Source organism: Heterocephalus glaber, unplaced genomic scaffold (genome assembly GCF_053883595.1).
Source record: "Heterocephalus glaber isolate CG9 unplaced genomic scaffold, H.glaber_assembly_v1.0 deba00001689, whole genome shotgun sequence".
Taxonomy (NCBI): Eukaryota; Metazoa; Chordata; class Mammalia; order Rodentia; family Bathyergidae; genus Heterocephalus; species Heterocephalus glaber.
Window position 1 is genome coordinate 8,081,818 of NW_028258414.1, and position 17,480 is coordinate 8,099,297.

Consider the following 17,480-nt stretch of genomic DNA (forward strand, 5'->3'; position numbering starts at 1 on the left):
TCCCAGCACTCTAGAAGGCTAAGGCAAGAGAAACACAAGTTCTAGTCCCGCCTGGGCAATTTAAAGAGACCCTGTTTCAAAGTAAAAAATAAAAATAGGGTGGGGATGTGGCTCTGGGTTCAAATCCCCAGTATGAAAGAAAAGATGGAGACTGGTGAAACCACTGTGGAAGTCAGTATGGAGACACCTCAAAGAACAGGACTAGAGGTCCCATTTGACCCAGCTATTCCCCTGCTGGGGATCTTCCCAAAAGAACTAAAAGAATCATACCACAGCAATATATGTGCACTCATGTTTATAGTGGCACAGTTTGTAATAGCTAAAGCTTGGAAACAGTCCAAGTCCCCATCAACTGGAAACTGGATAAAGAAGATGTGGGGTTTTTTAATAAAATGGAGTACTACTCAGCCATAAAGAACGAAAAACTAGAGTCATTTATTTATAGCTAAATGGATGCACATTGAGGCCATACTCTTAAGTGAAATAAATAGGACACACTTGTGTGAATACTGAATAGTTTCTCTGGTGTGAGAAACTGAAAGTGTAAATAAGGATTAAAATGATTAAAACAAATAATTGATAATTTGAAATAGGAAGAAAAGGTCCAAAGGGGTAGGGAAAGTGGGAGGGGAAGGGGAAAGGAAAGAAGGGAAAGGAAAAATTATAAGAAAAGGAAAAAATGGAAACAAAGTCTTTGTAAATAGGGAAGGGGGGGAGGGAGCACAGGTAATGGGGAAAAAATAAGAACCAAGATACATCATGTACAGGTACAAACACCCAATGATAAATGTACATGTACTGTATACCTAGAATGCACCAATAAAAGAATTTAAGCAAAAAAAAAAAAAAGAAAGAAAAGAAGGAAGGGAGAATGGACAGATGGATGGACCGGGGATATAACTCAAAGGCACATCACTTCCCTCGCATGCACAAGCCTCTGGGTTCAATCCCTAGTACCGCAAAAGGAACAGAACAGAACAAATGAAAACTAAAATGAGCACTCCCCAGAGGTGGTGTCCCCACCGGGTGAGCAGCCTTCTCTGGGAAACTGCTAATTACAGCCATGGCCACAGGCAGCCAAGAATCTGCAGCCTGGGCAGTTCTCCCAACAGGAAATGCGACACCAGACTAGATGGTTAGAATCTGCCTGTGTTCCTCCAGCAGCCCTCAAGAGAACGGGTGACTGACTGGGACTGGCACAACGAGTCCCATGTGCAGGGTGACTTGTCCCTATAAAGGAGGGGGCTGTTTGGGACTACGAGAGCTCTGATGGTCTCCCAGGGGTTTATGGGTACAAGGGAAGGGGATGCCCCAAACTGACAGCAACTGGTACCTTTGAGAGAGTTGTGAGATGGGGTGAGCTCTATCAATGGCTACCACTAGTTACATTCCCAGGCTTTTTCACTTTATTTTGAGACAGGGTCTCCCTAAGTCACTCAAGTTGGCCTCAAACTGGTGATCTTCCTGCCTCAGCCTCCTGAATAGCTGGGATTACATGCCCAACCATCAGGGGCACTTTTACCTTACTGCTATCTTGGCTTTCTTATAACAATACTATTCAACATGACTTGTATAGTTTTTTTTTGGCATGGGGGATCGAACTTGGGACCTTGCACTTGTGGAGGCAGGTGGAGGAACCACTGAGCTAAATCCCCAGACCTATGACTTGTATAATTAAAAATAAATGTTGAATGCCTAAAATGTACCAATAAATATTCTGCATTAAAGAAATGTTGATATAGCATGAACAAATCAAAAGAATTCCTCAGTTCCCTGTGTATGTAGGCCATATTCATCAAATAAAGCCAATTTGGTATGCCACAAAGACCTTGGGCAGGAAGCAAATATGTTGAGCATTCTAGTCCACTTGAAGGTAAAAATCAACCTCCTTGTGGGGCGTCATCATCGGTGAGTTTGATCTCCCCAACCCCAATCTCTCACCTCCATCTACTCCTGAACAGCACCCTCCTACTCTGCCACTATTGTCGATAGATAGTTAAGTTAATTAAATATCTTATAGGCAGTTAGGGCTTCCCTTAAGGTGCCAGCACTCCAGGAGCCAACATGGAGAACTGAGGAACATTCATTGGTTAGCATTATAAAAAGAGGAGGCACTACTTCTGCTGGGGATAGACACCAGTGATTGATATTCTAAATGGAAAATTCAGGGGCCCAGGATTTAGCTCAGTGGTTCAGGCGCCTGCCTCACAAGCACCAGGTTCCGAGTTCAATCCCTGGTACCAAAATAAATATATAAATGGAAAATTCCTTGTATGTGACTTGTTTTCCCATTTGATCCCCATTTTTTTTTTTTTTTTTTGGTACCAGGGATTGAACTCGGGTCCTTGCGCTTGCACAGCAGGCAGCAAAACCACTAAGCTAAATCCCCGGCCCCATTTGATCCCCATTTAATCAATATTACCTGGGTGACTGTACTTGTAATCTTCTTGGTTGGTCATGGTTTTGTCCCACTGCATGACCACCATTGGTGTTTTCTAGTTTTGTCCCACTTTATACCCACCTCACCACATGGCTTTGCTGTATAAAACATCTTTGAAAAGTGAGGTGGGCGGGCAACAAACTTTCCAGTCCCCCTTCTGTCTATCTTAGACAGAAGCTTTCTTTCTCTCAATAAATTTTTCCTACTCTTAACCTCTGTTGTTCCTAGAATTCATTGTTGGATTTTAGAGAACACACTCGCGTTTGGATATCTAGTAGGTTTGGGAGTTACATCTCTTCCCCCTATATCACCACCACAGGGGTCTTTCAGAAGTGCACTTTCAGAACATCACCAATGCCCTCCCCTCCCAGAGGGTAAAAAATCTAAACATCAAGGCAAGAGGTTGGTAGAGGTAGTGGCTCACAACCCACTCCCAATGAGCTCAGCCCTCTTGTCACCTCTATGTGGTCTTTAACTCTCCATCCTCAGCAGCTGGGCTGTCATAGCAGCTCCATAAATATCTGTTGCCAAAACTGAAGGAAGTTTTGTCCCCAGCTTCTGATATTATCAACTCCCTACGCCAATTATCAGAGCTTGTAGGACAAGCCATACAGGAGGTTAGTCAGCTTAACTTCCTGATGTCAACTTCTGGGACCCTGAGAGGCCTGGGGGTCCAGGACTGAGGCATCCTCAGTACAGGGCTAGACTGCACCAGGTGGGCCCAGGAGGCTCAGCCTCTGTTTGCCCCTCAACCTCCTAGGAATAATAGCAAAGACAGAACCCCACACTGGTGATATTAGAGATGATGCTGAACATCTGTTGACACCGAACATCTCATTTGTTGATGGGGTTCATGACATTAAGTGACTTCCTAATGTTGCACTAATTTTGCATTCCTGGAATAAATACAACTTGGTCAAAAGAAATTATCCCCACCCCTTTTTTGTTTCCAGGGCCTTTGCTCTGAGCTACATCCCCAGCCCTTTTCTGAGACAGAGTCTTGATAAATTGCCCAGGCGGGACTTGAACTTGCAATCCTCCTGCCTCACGCTCCCAAAGTGCTGGGATCACAGTTGTGCATCATCACACCTGGCTATGGAATTACCATTTTTTTACTCATTGATTTTATTTTTATTTATTTATTTTTTGGGCCAGGGATTTAGCTCAGTGGTTCCACTGCCTGCCTCGCAAGTAGAAGGACCTGAGTTCGATCCCCGGTACCAAAAAAAATATATATATTTATTTTTTTGGTACCGGGGATCGAACTCAGGACCTTACACTTGCGAGGCACGCGGCAGAACCACTGAGCTAAATCCCTGGCCCTAGTGTCTATATTTTTAAAAGAAGCTTTTTAATTTTATTTCTTTTTTTTTTTTTTTTTTTTTGGTACCAGGGATTGAACTCGGGTCCTTGCACTTGCAAGGCAGGCAGCAAAACCACTGAGCTAAATTGCCGGCCCATACTCATTGATTTTAGATCCTACTGTAATATTTTGAAAAGAATTTTTGCATTTATACTCATGAATGACATCAGTCTCCAATTTTCTTTTCTTGTATCAACCTTCTCAGATTTAGCATCAAGGTCATGCCAGTCTCTTTTTCAATACTTTGGAAGAATTTGTACAAATGTGAAATCACTTATTCCTTCTGTGACTGGCAGACTCAGCACAGAAGCCAACAAGCCCAGGGGGATTTGGGGGTTTTTTTGTTTGTTTGGTACCGGAATCGAACTCAGGACCTTGCGCTTGGGAGGCAGGCAGAGGCACCACTGAGCTAAATCCCCGGCCTGGGGTGGGGGGCGTTGCAGGAAAAAATCTTTGACTACTAATTCAAAGTCTTTAATGATACAGCTACTTTGATGTTCTTTTTTTTTTTGTATTCAGGACCTTGTGCTTGCCAGGCAGGCACAGGAACCACTGAGCTATGTCCCTGACCCTTGATGTTCTACTTAATTCGATCAGTTTTGGTAAATTATATTTTTTCTAGGTAATCTCAAAGATTTGGATGACAAAGGTAACTGAGATCTGGAAGGCTGACCCTAACATGAACTCTATAAGATATTAAAAGTTGGCTGGGGATCTAGCTCAGTGGTTCTACCACCTGCCTCAAAAGTGAAAGGTCCCAAGTTCAATCCCCTGTACCAAAAAAGAAATTAAAAGTCTTGTGAATCAGCAGAGAAGTAGCGGGTCACATGCCTGCTGTGTGTTATAGTTTATAAAAGTACTGACCACATGTTACCTCATCTTAAGGTCAAAGTCTGGATGCTTTAGTGACTTTTGGTGTCCCATTATTTGTGAAGGCCTAGATAACTTCCTGTCTAGGCAAATAGCTAGTTCAGATCAACACCCCATCACTGGTCATGACTGAAATTTTGTTTGGTTTTGAGACAGAGTTATGTAGTTCAGGCTGGCCTTGAACTCAATGTTTAGCCCAGGCTGCCTGAAAAATCACTGGGATCCTCCTGCCTCAGCTTCCTAAGTGCTAGGATTACAGATGTGTGTCACCACTCCTGGCTAGAAATTTTTTTTTCCAGCTTGAAATTTTTGTGGAGGACGATCCGACTATTAAATTCGTCACTTCACTCCTAAGAGTCACCCGTCATTGACACAGGAAGCCGCCACACACAGGTGAAGTGAGTGTATCAACACTAGGCTGTTAGAGGAGTTAAATTCTTAGCTGGTAGGAACCCTCTCGGAAGCCAGGCTGGGGATGGAAGATCCGGGGCTTGGCGTGTTTGCCAACACCAGTAGTTCCCCAGCTACCTGGCCCGGGACTTAGGGTCGGCCGGGGCCACGGGGCAGACTCACCAGGGCCTCGAAGTCCTTGCAGTCGCCGCGGGCGTAGGCGGCAGGGAAGGGCCGCAGCATCGAGTCGCGCTTGTAGCTGCGCAGCGCGGCGGCAAAGAGACTGCAGCGCAGGTCGGCGGCCAGCACGTCGCGGCCCGTGGCCTCCTGGGCAGCCGTCCGGCCTGAGGGCTGCATCTCCCTGGCGAGGGCGAGGTCGGGGTCGGGGCGGGAATCGCAGGCCCGGGGAGCAGCAGGCCTGGAGGGGGCGACACAGAGACGACAGCGGTGAGCAGGCGGAGCGGACTCAGCCGGCTGGCAATGGGCCTGGGGATAAGGGGGCGGGGGTCCTGGGTCGGAGGAGGGGCTACGACGGGAGCTGCGGTGACAACGGCGGGACAAGCCGCCGCACGTGTCCTCTGCAGGGCGCTGGGGACAAGGACCACGCGGACGGGTCCGCTGGCGCCTTCCTGCCCCGCCTTCCGTCCAATCCCCCAAACCTGGCCGGGCCGGCCGCCTGCGCTCCGCCCACCCAGTGCCAGCCCTGGCAGTAGCCACCCGTCCTGGTGGCAGCCACAGTGGAGAGGGCCGGGCACCCTCTCGACCCCACCCTGGCCTGCCTTTGGCCCTGCCCAGCAATGGCCTAAGCCTCCCTTGGGGTGTTGCTACCACGTGCTGTCTTCCTGTCGAAGCTTCTGCACTGGCTGCTCGGAAAGATCCATGAACACCCGGGGAAACAGGCTCTGAGGCTCGGAGTGGTGTGATGCTTGCTCGAGATACCAGAGCCAAACCAAAAGACCTTACTCTAGCCGGGGAGGTGGGGCACGCCTGTAATCCCAGCAGCTGGGAGGCTGGGGTGAGGATCACCACGAGTTCTAGACCAGCCTGGGCTAGTGACTTCAAGGTCAGCCTGAACTACATAGTAGCGAGGCCTTACCTAAATCAAAAAAGAAAAACACTTACTCTGTGAGTAGAGCTCAGGAGTAGAGCATTTGCCTTGCAGCTACCATGATCAAGGTCATGGGTTCAAGCCCCAGCACCAGGATGGGGGGTGAAGGGGTCTAACTCTGTCCTTTAGCCTCCAGAATTCTCTGAACTGCTTAAGTATCTGGCCTCAGCTGCCCCAAGATCCTCCTCAAGAGGCGTTCTTGACACAGACCCTGGGGAGACAAGCAGAGACAAGGGGCAGAGGAGTGCAGGGAGCAAGCCAGGGAGAAAGGGGCACTTGGGTCCCTTCTCCTTACCCAGGATCCCGTTAGAGGTCACTCGGAAATTAAGCACAGGATACTGAATTTCCAGACCAAGAATAACCTCACACCAGAGACGAGGGTCAGAGTGACAATCCCCATGTCACAGGACATGGAAGGCCTCTGACAATCCAATCCTCAGGCTCTGGAGCAACCAGGGATCTGCATCCCTGTCACTGTTTGCCCGTCCCCTTTTCTTCTTTGAAGTGCTGGGATCAATCCCTGAGCCTCACTCATCTTTGCATTTTTTGATAGTGTCATTTGAGGCATGAGTTCCAACTTTTTTTTTTTTGGTACCGGGGATTGAACTCGGGTTCTTGCGCTTGCAAAGCGGGTGGGGTAACCACTGAACTAAATCCCCAGCCCAAGTTCCAACATTTTGAGAGGTCCAATTTTATCTCACCCCACTCCCAGTAATGGGGATTGAATGCAGGGGCCCGCTGCATGCTGAGCAACGGCTCTATCATCAGACCGCACTCTCAGTCCTAATACTGTGTATGTGTGCATGCGTGTGGTGCTGCGGGTTGAATTCAAGGCCCCTCTAACACAGAGGTATATCCCCAGCTCTTACAGTGTTTTCTGTTTTGAGACAAGGTCTCACTGAGTTGCCCAGGCTGGCCTCAAACTTATAGTCCTGCCTTGGCCTCCCTCATGAATGGCTAGGAGTTACAGGTGTGTGCCTGTAACAAATTTTTTTTTTTGGTACCGGGGATCAAACTCGGGTCCTTCCTCTTGCGAGGCAGGCAGCGGAACCACTGAGCTAAATCCCCGGCCCCAAACAATTTTTAAATACATTTTCTTAGGGATTGCCCAAGGGCTAACCATAAACATCTTAATTTTTCATAGCCTCAGATTTACACTAACTTGGTTCCAGTGAAATGTAAGTGTGACGCCTATAGGTCTATTCCCTCCCACCTTTTGTAGTAATATTGGTATACAGATTGCATCTCCGAGTGTTATCAATAACACAGTGCTAGGGTTGAGGGAAAGGTGAAATATGAAATGTTGTATCTCCCAACCTGTTAACTGTAATGATATGAGTTCTTGTTCTCTAGAAATCCAGGAATGAGTGCTAGGAAGATGGAGGTTAAAAGTAGGAAGATATTTATTGATAAGAAAGCTCCTGAGGGGAGGAGGGGTCCCAAGCGGGTGGCCAAAGACCCCACTTTACAGAGAAGTTTTATGGGGTGAAACTCACGTGGGTACAACGTGGGCCACAGCCATGAACGTCCAACAAGGTTACAAGTATAGTCACTCAGGTAATGGTGGTCCAACTGGGAAGCAAGTCAGTAGCAAGCGTACAAGGATTTTCAGTAAGGCTGGGGATCAGGGATATTTCCTGGAGAGGCTGGGTTAAAACCCTGACCCCCCACCCAGGTGAATGATACCTATTTAGAACATCAATCACTGCTATTTATCCCCAGGGGAAGGACAAGGGTGTGTAGTTTCTCTCCTTTTACAATTCTGGCCTTCAGTGAATATGCCTTGGGCCGCAACTGTCCTCTGCTAAAGGCCCAGCCCTGTACAGCCAGCTGTAATATCTATAACTAACTTAGCTGTCTACAATACCAAGAGCCCCCAATAACCTTCCTGCAAATCCCCTTGGCTTCGGGTGGCCTGTCCCTTTCTATGCATACAGCCAGGAAATCTAATTGAGGTGGTGCTGTGGTTTGTTTCACCTTTGCCCTGGCCTTCTCATCTGACTGCCTATAATATTTTTGCCTGGCTCATCTCTCTATCATACTAGTTTTTTGTTTTGGTTTTTTTTTTATGGAACTAGGGATCAAACTCAGGACCTTGCGTTTGCCAGGTAGGTGCGGGCGCCACTGAGCTACATCCCTGGCCCAACACATGGCTATTATTACTTCATAGAAGTTTATGTCTTTTTATGGAACTAGGGAAGGGGAGCAGTATATTTACCATTTCATTACATTCATCTTATTTATCATTTCTGGAATTTTTAATTTATTCTTATGAATATGAGTTACCACCTGGAGACATTTCTTTAGCTCGATACAGCTTGGCTCCTATACACTGCCTTTATGCTGTTACTGGCAAATATATTTCTATGTTATAGGCTCTACAATACTTTATTATTTAGTATTTAATAAATACTTTATCAATTATTGTGGATTAAATTTATTTTTTAAAATTTATTTATTTTGGTACCGGGGATCGAACTCAGGACCTGGAGCTTGCAAGGCATGTGCCAGAACCACTGAGCTAAATCCCCAGCCCCAATTTATTATTTTTTAATCCATGGCCTCATGCATTCTAAGCATGTTTTACACACTAAGCTCAGCCTCCTCTATATTGTATTAGTTTATACAGTTCTGGGTTTTTGCTTTTGCTTTTGCAGAACTGGGGATTGAACCTTCACACTGAGAAGCATCTTCAACCCACTTTTTTTTTTTTTTTTTTGGAGAGAGGTCTCATTAAGTTGCTGTCAGGAACAAGTCTACATAATTTTGGGCAAAAATCATTTCACAATTAAATCATGATTAGGGCCTAGCTTTCCTGCCAACAGGGCAGGTACAGTAAGTCAAGACGTAACTCCAGTTTCACCTCTGGACAAAGCTAAGACCTCAAGGGTTGGGCCATGCTGTGATGCTCCAGGGCAGGATTACACCACTGAAGACATCCTGGGGAGGAACAAAATCTTCATCTGAATAGTTCCTCAGTGTTCTAGGATTTTCATGCCACTGCTCTGAGTCACCTTTTACATTTGTTACTAGGTACTGAACTATCTGCCCTGAGTCACCTGTTACTTTTGTTTCTCCTGATGGACTGAATAAAGGTGTGTGTGGGAGGCGGGGGGAGGGTTTGTCTTTCCAGCCCAGAGCAGCATTGATCAGGCCCAAAAGCTCAGCTTCTTCTCTGTCTCATTTTTCTATCTTATCTAATAAATTAATTTGCCTTGTGCTGCCATGGCTCGCAGGAGACTAGGACTTACTGCAAAGGTTCTAGTAACGTCCCCTTTCCCTGTTTCCTACAAGTTGCTAGGTTCCCCAGGCTGGGTTTGAACTTGCAACCTTCCTGCCTGAGCCTCCCAGAGTGCTGGGATTACAGGTGTGCACCACCGTACCTGGCTTTTTTATTTTGTTTTTGTTTTTCCAGTACTGGGAATCAAACTCAGGACCTTGTGCTTGCCAGGCAGGTGGCAGTGCCACTGAGCTACATCTCCAGCGTTTGGCTTGTTTTTTAAATCAGTTAAAAGAAGAAAGGAGCACAAACACATTTATAGTGCCTTTTATCATTACAAAATTATCTTTACTGATACTTTGTCTTTTTTAAGTGGGCTCAGACTATCATCTGAGGTCACTTGCTTTCAATTCCAACCTGATGAACTTCTTTTGGTGTTTTTTTTGCAGGTATTGGGGATCAAACCCAGGTATCTATTAGGCAAGTGCTCTAACCACTTAGCTACATCCTCAGTCCAGTATTTCTTGAAAGATGGGTCTCAGTTTTTATTGTTTTTGTTTTTATTCTGGAAGGGTCTCATTCCGTAGCTCAGTCTGTCCTCAAATGCACTATTATAGTGTGGGACTGTGTGATTCAAAAGTTAATTACTCCCCTAGATTCTGTTGTAAATTTGATGGTTGGAGTGTGTTTGCCTCTGGACAATGGACAATCAGTAATAGGGCGAGGTTACTCAGCCATCTGTTTGCCCTAAATCCAAATGTCCCGGGGCCCAGTATCTATAGGACAATCTGTAAACAGGGTGGTCATAACTGTCAGTCAGGATGTCTGCTGAACATCAGCATGTGACAATGAGCCACTAACCTTTGTTCTTTTATTTTTTTTTTTTCTGTGAATCCACATGTTAAACGCCCCCCCTTAACCCCCTATAAAACAACCTCGGACTCTGAGCCAGGTGCCTCTCTGAGCTATTTTGCTTCGGGAGTGCCGTCTGGCCAGACTAATAAAGGTCTGTTTTCCAACATGGCCGGTGTGTTCCTTCCCGGGTGGTCCTCGCTGTAGCTAGCTCCTTGGAGCGTTTGGTAAGGCCTTGGTCTTACATTCTGAAGGCACTGCTGGGATCATCGGGTGTGCTCCACTTCAGCTCCTTGGAGCATTTGGTAAGGCCCTTGGCCTTGCATTCGGGAGGCACCACTGGGATCCCTGGGTGTGCTTCACTATAGTCAGCTCCTTGGAGCGTTTGGTAAGGCCCTCGGTCTTACAATAGCCCAAGTGGGCCAGGAACTCACAATCCTCCTTAGTTTCCCAAGTATTGGGATTACAAGTGTGTACCACTGTGCTCAGCAGATCTCAATTTTTATTAATCATAAAATACTCATTTCTGGGCCAGGGATATATCTCAGTGGTGCCATGCCTGCCTGGCAAGCACAAGGTTCTGAGTTTGATTCTCGGTACCAAAAAAAATTCATTCCTTTTTTTATTTTTTAAAATTCCAGGTCTTACTATGTACCAATTCCCCTGCTTCAGCCTCCTGAGTGCTGGGATTATAGGCATGTGCCACCATGCATGGCTTAACCTGCATTTCTACAAGAGGGATTTTCTAGATCTACAATTGTGCTTGGCATTTTCCTTTGAGCACTCCAAGTATGTTCTCCCACTGCCCTTGGTCCTCCATTGTTTCTTCCCACAAGTCAGCTGTAAACCTCTATTGGGTGACTTTCAGACAAGTTGTTTTTCCCTTACTGCTTCAAGATTTTCTCTTTGTCTTTGGCTTTCAGTATTTTTACCACGATGTGTCTGGCTGTGGCTCTCTTTCCATTTATTTGACTTGGGGTTCACAGGTCTCCCTGGAAGTGTAGATGACTATTTAATGGTAAATTTGGGAATTTCTTATCTATTATTTCTTTGAATTTTTTTTTCTGCTCTCTTTTCCTCTCCTCTCTCTGGTGAAGCAGGACTTAAGAAAAATAAGTCCTTTCCAGCCTTGGACAGTGCCCCCCGACCCCTGGCCCCTCTCTCCCTGTAGCTGTAACTCCTTATTCTGGTACAGCTAAAATTGACAACTATATCCTGTAAAAAAGTTTATGACACTCTCTCCTCATATGATTCATAAGATACTGTCTTCTTTCAAGGCAAAGTCACAAAACTGTCTGCCTTTGTCCTGTTCCAGTAAACTCACTTGCTACATCACTAGAAAAACCACCCCCTTGGACAAAATATATAAAAGCTGGAACTTCTCTTTAACACTCTTCCTTTGGACAGGAGTCTGTTGAGCTGGTGCTGTACACTTTAAACCTGAAATAAAGTCCTCCTGTTTCCATCTGTGGGTCTCTCCAGTCTCCTGGATTCCCACAACACTGGTACTTTCATCACACATATGTTGCTATATTTAATGCTACCCTACATTTCTTTGAGGCTGTTAGTTTTTCATCATTTTACCTTCTTTCTGTTCTTTTTTTTTTTTTTTTGGTACTGAGGATCAAACTTGGGACTTTGCGCTTTCGAGGCAGGTGCCAGAACCACTGAGCTAAATCCCGGGCCCTCTTTCTGTTCTTTGTTTCTCTTCTTTCTGTACATCATCTCTTATCAATCTCTCTTCAAATTTACTAATTCTTTCTTGTCCCAGTTCATATCTACTGTTAGGACTATCTAGATTAGTGTTCATTTCAATGATTGTACTTCTCAATTCTAGCATTTTTATTGGGTCCTATTTAGTTATTTAGTTATTTAGTTATTTATTTTGGTACCAGGGATCAAACTCAGGTCCTTCCACTTGTGAGGCAGGCACTAGAACCACTGAGTTAAATCTCCAGCCTGGGTCCTTTATTAAAAATTAATTTCTAGGGCCCAGGGATTTAGCTCAATGGTTCCACTGCCTACCTCGAAAGCACAAGGTCCTAAGTTTTATCCCTGGTACCAAAACAAAAGAAACAAACAAAGAATATTTTCTATCTCTTCATTTGTATTCTATTTTGGGTGTGACATTATCCTTACACCATCCTTTTCTTTATTTATAGTTTCCTTTGGCTCCTTGAATTTATTTATAATGGCTATGTTGAAGGATTTGCCTGTTAAATCTGCCATCTGGTCATTTTCACAGGCCAACTTTGTTGTCTGATTTTTTTCTCAGCATATGTCAGACTTTCTTATTTCTTTATATGTCTCATAATTTTTTGTTGTTGTTAGAGACTGGACATTTTGGACAATATATTGTTACTGGTCCACTCAATCCTAGGGGCGAATGGGTGTGGGATGGATATGAGAAGTGCCTGCCTCTAATTTTCCAGAGCTGGCTGGAGGGAGGATATGGGTTGGCCAGTGGCTGTCAGGCCCCTGTCCCTCGCCTCCCTTTGCTCCCTCCTCACACAGACAATGGTCTGGGACAGTCTGCTTTAGTGTCCTCCCTGGCTATCAAAGCACCATTCTCCAGACAGTCAGCACGGTGCCCTCCCTCACTCCCACCACTTCAGCCAGTGGTGTTGCCATTTGGAAGAAGGGAGATGGCACCCTGGAGCAGCTAAGGTCTGGAAGGGAGGGATCTGGGCCCTTTATTTGCATACCCAACAGTTATGACTTATGTTTAGATATCCCCCCTAAAGCCTCATGTGGATGAGGTAGGGCTTACTTTTTCAGAGGTGGCTGAATCTAGAGTGTGTGATGCTGGGATTAAGGGTATGTGATTACTAAACCACTACACGTGAGTGATTGGTTTGGTATTGCCCTAATCCCAGTAGTCTGGATGGGATAAAAGGGGCAGAAAGACACTTTTAAGGCCCCTTGTTGCTTTTACTGTCTTCCACCACCATGAACTGTTGTTCCTCTGCCACCCTGCCTTGGAGCCAGCCAATTATAGACTGAAACCTCTATGAACTGTAACCCAAATAAACCTTTCCCCCTTTAACTTTGGGTGTCAGGTATTTTGTCTCAGCAAGGAGAGAAAAGTAACTAAGACATCAACATTCATAGCAAGCTTTCAGCCCTGCCCTTCCTGAAACAGGCCTGCAGCCACTATCTAAGCAGCGCTCTCTAGCCACTTCTCAGGTTTTATTCCAGGGCTCCATCCTGTGTACCGATCCCTGTGTGCTGCAGTACAGGCTCTGTTACAAGAAACTCACTAAACTAAAAGGCCTGTAAACCTATTTAGGATTTTTATTGTGAGTAGTGTGGACAGAGTGGTCTTTCCCAAGGAAAGACTGACAAACACTATTAACTCTGAAGAGCTCTAAAAGGCAGCAGTCAGCAGTGTCAGAGACCAGCAGCTTCTCTCTGGCTCCCACAATTACCAAGACTGGTAGCAGAGCTGCACTTTGTGATTCACGATTTCCATCTGAATTGAGCAAAAGAACCCTAGGCTGACTGGAAACACTGAACTATCTTCACAACTTTTCTATACAATTAAAACTGTTCTAAAAAAAATAAAATCCAGGGCCGGGGATTTAGCTCAGTGGTTTCGCCGCCTGCTGTGCAAGTGCAAAGACCCGAGTTCGATCCCCGGTACCAAAAAAACCAAACAAACAAAAATCCAATAAAAGTACATCATAGAGGGCCAGGGATTTAGCTCAGTGGTTCCACTGCCTGCCTCACAAGTGCAAGGTCCTGAGTTCGATCCCTGGTAGCAAAAAGAAACCATCATAGGGGCTGAGAGTGTAGCTTAGTAGCAGAGCATTTCCCTAGAATGCACCAGAGCCTAAGTTTGATCTCCAAGATTGCAAAGACAAAAGAAAAAAAAATTAAAAAGAAAAAAATAACATTATTGCCAAGTTGGGTTTGGGCTATGGATGCTGGGATAATCTGTCATTACTAAGTCTGTTGGTGTGATTTTCCACATTAATTAAAAGAGAGAACTCAGGATCATCTCAATGCCCATCTATACTAAGGGAAAAAAATGCAGTGAACCAGCAATAGACTGGAAGTAGCTTCATCAAAAGAATTCCTACCAGAAAACTGTGAGGCCCAGTGCACAGTGAAAATGCAGACCATGGTTCAAAACTTCCTAAGAAAAAACCAGGTGTGGTGACACATATCTGGAATCCCAGAACTCAGGAGGTTGAGGCAGGAGGATCGCCAGTCTGGGCTACAGAGTGAGTTCAAGGCAAACCTGGACTACATAGTAAGACCCTGTCTCAAAAAACAAAAACAATAAACTCCACTGCACTCTGTGTGTGTGTGTGTGTGTGTGTGTGTATGTGTGTGTGTGGTATATTACTGGTGATTGAACCCAGGGCCTCTGCACTGAGCTACATCCCCAGCCCCCTCCTTTTTAATTTTAGACAGTCTCCTAAATTTCTAAATTCCCTAAGCTGCATGAAACTTATAATCCTGGTGCCTCAGCCTTCCAAAGTGCTGGGATTCAGGCCCACTGCATTACTATACACCAACGCTAAAAGTAAACTTAAAAATTAACTTAAAAATTTAACCAGCCATAAAAACTGTAAGATACTGTATTAGGAGTAAAATAAATCTAGGGGGAAAAAAAGCAAAAAACTTTCTGGAGGTGGTTATTACCAGCTACTCAGGAGGCTGAGATAGGATTCCATGTTCAAAGCCAGCCTGGGCAACCTAGCAAGACACTGTCTCAGAATAAAAGGGCTACTGGGGTTGTAGCTCACTGGTAAAACGGCCCTGGGTTCAATCTCTAGTACAAAAATAACAACTTTATGGGAAGATTTACAATGTTCATGGATATGCATAAAATAAATAATTTAATCAAATGTTCAAAAGATTTTGTTTTTCAGATTAAGTACATTGATTAGAGCCAGCCGCAGTGGCTCAAGTCTATAATCCCAGCTACCCCAGAAGTTGAGGAAAGGTAGATCACAAGTTTGAACCCAGTCTGAGCAATTAAAAGTTACCTGAGCAATTAAAAGTTAATAAAAAGAGGGAGCCTAGGACATAGCTCAAGAAGTCCCTGGGTTAAATTCCCAGTACCACAATATAAATTAATTAATTAAATTTAAAATAACACAAGGAAAAATAAATAAATAAAATAAAATAAAATAACACAAGGGCGGGGGACATAGCTCCTGGCTCACTGGGTTTAATCCCCGGTGTGGAGTGAAAAATATTAAAATGTCTTCTCTCTGGCTAGATGGATGTGGAAACCCACAGGAGCGTTTGGGGCCTGCTTCTTCTTTCCTCATCAGTTACAGCGGGAGCTCCCATAGCACCTGTCTTAAAAATATCTTTAAAGCTTTTAAGTATACCGCCCAAGTAATGAATGCATAGTTCAAAGAAAACCATCTAAAACTCTATTGCCTGCCCCTGAATTTTTTTTTTTGGTACCAGGGATCGAACTCTGGTCCTTCCGCTTGCCGGGCAGGCGGCACAATCACTGAGCTAAATCCCCCGCACTTTGCCCCTGAATTTAAAAGAAAGGATTTTGAGGACACCTTTGTGCCCCTCGGGTCCCTTTCCCATTCGCACACCTCACTGCCTCTGTGGGGGACACTGCGAATTTGCACCGATTATTCCTTTGCCATCCACACCTCTCCCTGCCCGGATGACTGTATTAGAAAACTTCTTTAACTGTCACACACATAGTCTCAGCTACACAGGGTCGGCAGAGGCAGGAGGATCTCGAGTTTGAGGCCACACTGGGCAATTTAGCAAGTGCCTGTCTCAAAACAAAATAAAATCTGAAAACCACTTCTTTATTTAAAAGAAGTCACTCTCAAAGCCCCAGGGTATGAACACACAAAATCAGAATCTCTCTGTTGACTGTGACTGTTCAAATCCCAGGGAGCAAAGCCTTCCTCCGCTACAACCAGCAAGTCTCAAAGGCAATTATTCAGATCTCATTTGCATACCATAGGGCACTGCAAACCATGCAACTATTTTCATGAGGATAAACTTACTCTAATAATTTCTAAAATATGGAGTACCATATAAAGAATTAATCAAACTTTTGCTAGTGAATTTTTAGATGACTAGTCACCATCAGTGTACAAGGAGTTGTAGTTACTCCAGTGAGTTGCACTAGGGCTATACTTTACTTGTGTTTCTCTTCAGATTGTATAAATCTTTTGCCCTTTACTAAAGCTTTCCATGGAGAAAAACAACTCAACTTATAGACCAATTTTTTGAGGCTTTATCTTAGCAAGGCTGATTTTGGTGTTTGAAAAAAAGCTTGAAGTTCTAAGGTTTATTTTCTTTCCTCTCCTTTTTTACTTTGATATATATATACTGAATAGTGAAAAGTATTATCTTTGCTCCCCTCTGCTTGTTTCATTTATGTTGTTTCTGGGCTTATAGTAAATACTTTGAGGTAACATACAATGTTTGCATATGTTATTCCACCCAGTATAGTGGACCTTCAACTTTTGAACTTAGTTGGTCAGTTAAAGGCTCAGGCTCTCCTACATAGCCTGCAAAGTCTCCTGTATAGACAAATAGGGTCCTTAGAGAAACACTTGCCCAGGACACAGGAAAAGATAATTGCAATGTTTTTTCCAGAACTCTTTAAGGGTTAGGTTAAATCTGTATTTGAGACCACCTGGAAGCACAGGGCTCCACTGGACTAGCGATTGAACCCTGTGCTTTAGCACTAGCTTTTATTACCCTCAGCCCTTTATTTTATTTTATTTACTTATTTTTGAGGAAAGGTCTTGCTGTCACTAAATTGCCCAGGCTGGGCCCAAAAGAGATTCTCCTGCCTTATGTTCTCAGAGTATGGGGATCACAGTCATGTGCCACCACACCAGGACCTTCTGTATACCTTAAATCATCTCCAGATTACTGGTAATATCTAAATCAATGTAAATACAGTTATGTGTACTGTATTTAGGGAATAATGACAGTTTTAAAACTGCATGGACAGTACCCATGCATTTTTTTTGTTTCTGATTCTTGGTTGGTTGAAGATGCAAATTCCCTACCCACAGGGATAGCGTGCAGACTATTCATTGTCTGCACCGATTTAAGCGTAAATCATAAATTATCACAAGAAAACTGTAGATGTGTTTTTTTGTTTGTTTGTTTTGTTTTGGTACCGGGGATGGAACTCTGGCCTGTATTAGTTTTTTGTTGTGGTTTTTTTTGGTACCGAGAATCGAACTCAGGTCCTTGCGCTTGCGCAGCAGGTGGCGAAACCGCT

At 44.5% G+C, this 17,480-nt stretch overlaps 1 protein-coding gene and 1 non-coding gene across 3 annotated transcripts in view; one reads left to right on the forward strand and one right to left on the reverse strand.

The window, feature by feature from the left end:
• Parp16 (poly(ADP-ribose) polymerase family member 16) overlaps positions 1–17,480 on the reverse strand; it is a 37,337-nt gene that overhangs the window by 15,314 nt on the left and 4,543 nt on the right. Inside the window, exons 2-3 of one of the 2 annotated variants that reach the window (XM_004855624.3) lie at positions 6,186–6,382; positions 5,247–5,481 (exon numbers count right to left, since the gene is read on the reverse strand). In XM_004855624.3, the coding sequence (XP_004855681.1) occupies positions 5,247–5,420 (174 nt within the window). In that variant the 5' untranslated portion in view covers positions 5,421–5,481; positions 6,186–6,382. The remainder of the gene's footprint in view (positions 1–5,246; positions 5,482–6,185; positions 6,383–17,480) is intronic. The other variant, XM_004855625.3, reaches the window with a different exon arrangement.
• On the forward strand, positions 16,377–16,491 carry LOC147821845 (U5 spliceosomal RNA). Its single transcript, XR_015446527.1, has one exon. It is a non-coding gene; the product is annotated as a U5 spliceosomal RNA (small nuclear RNA).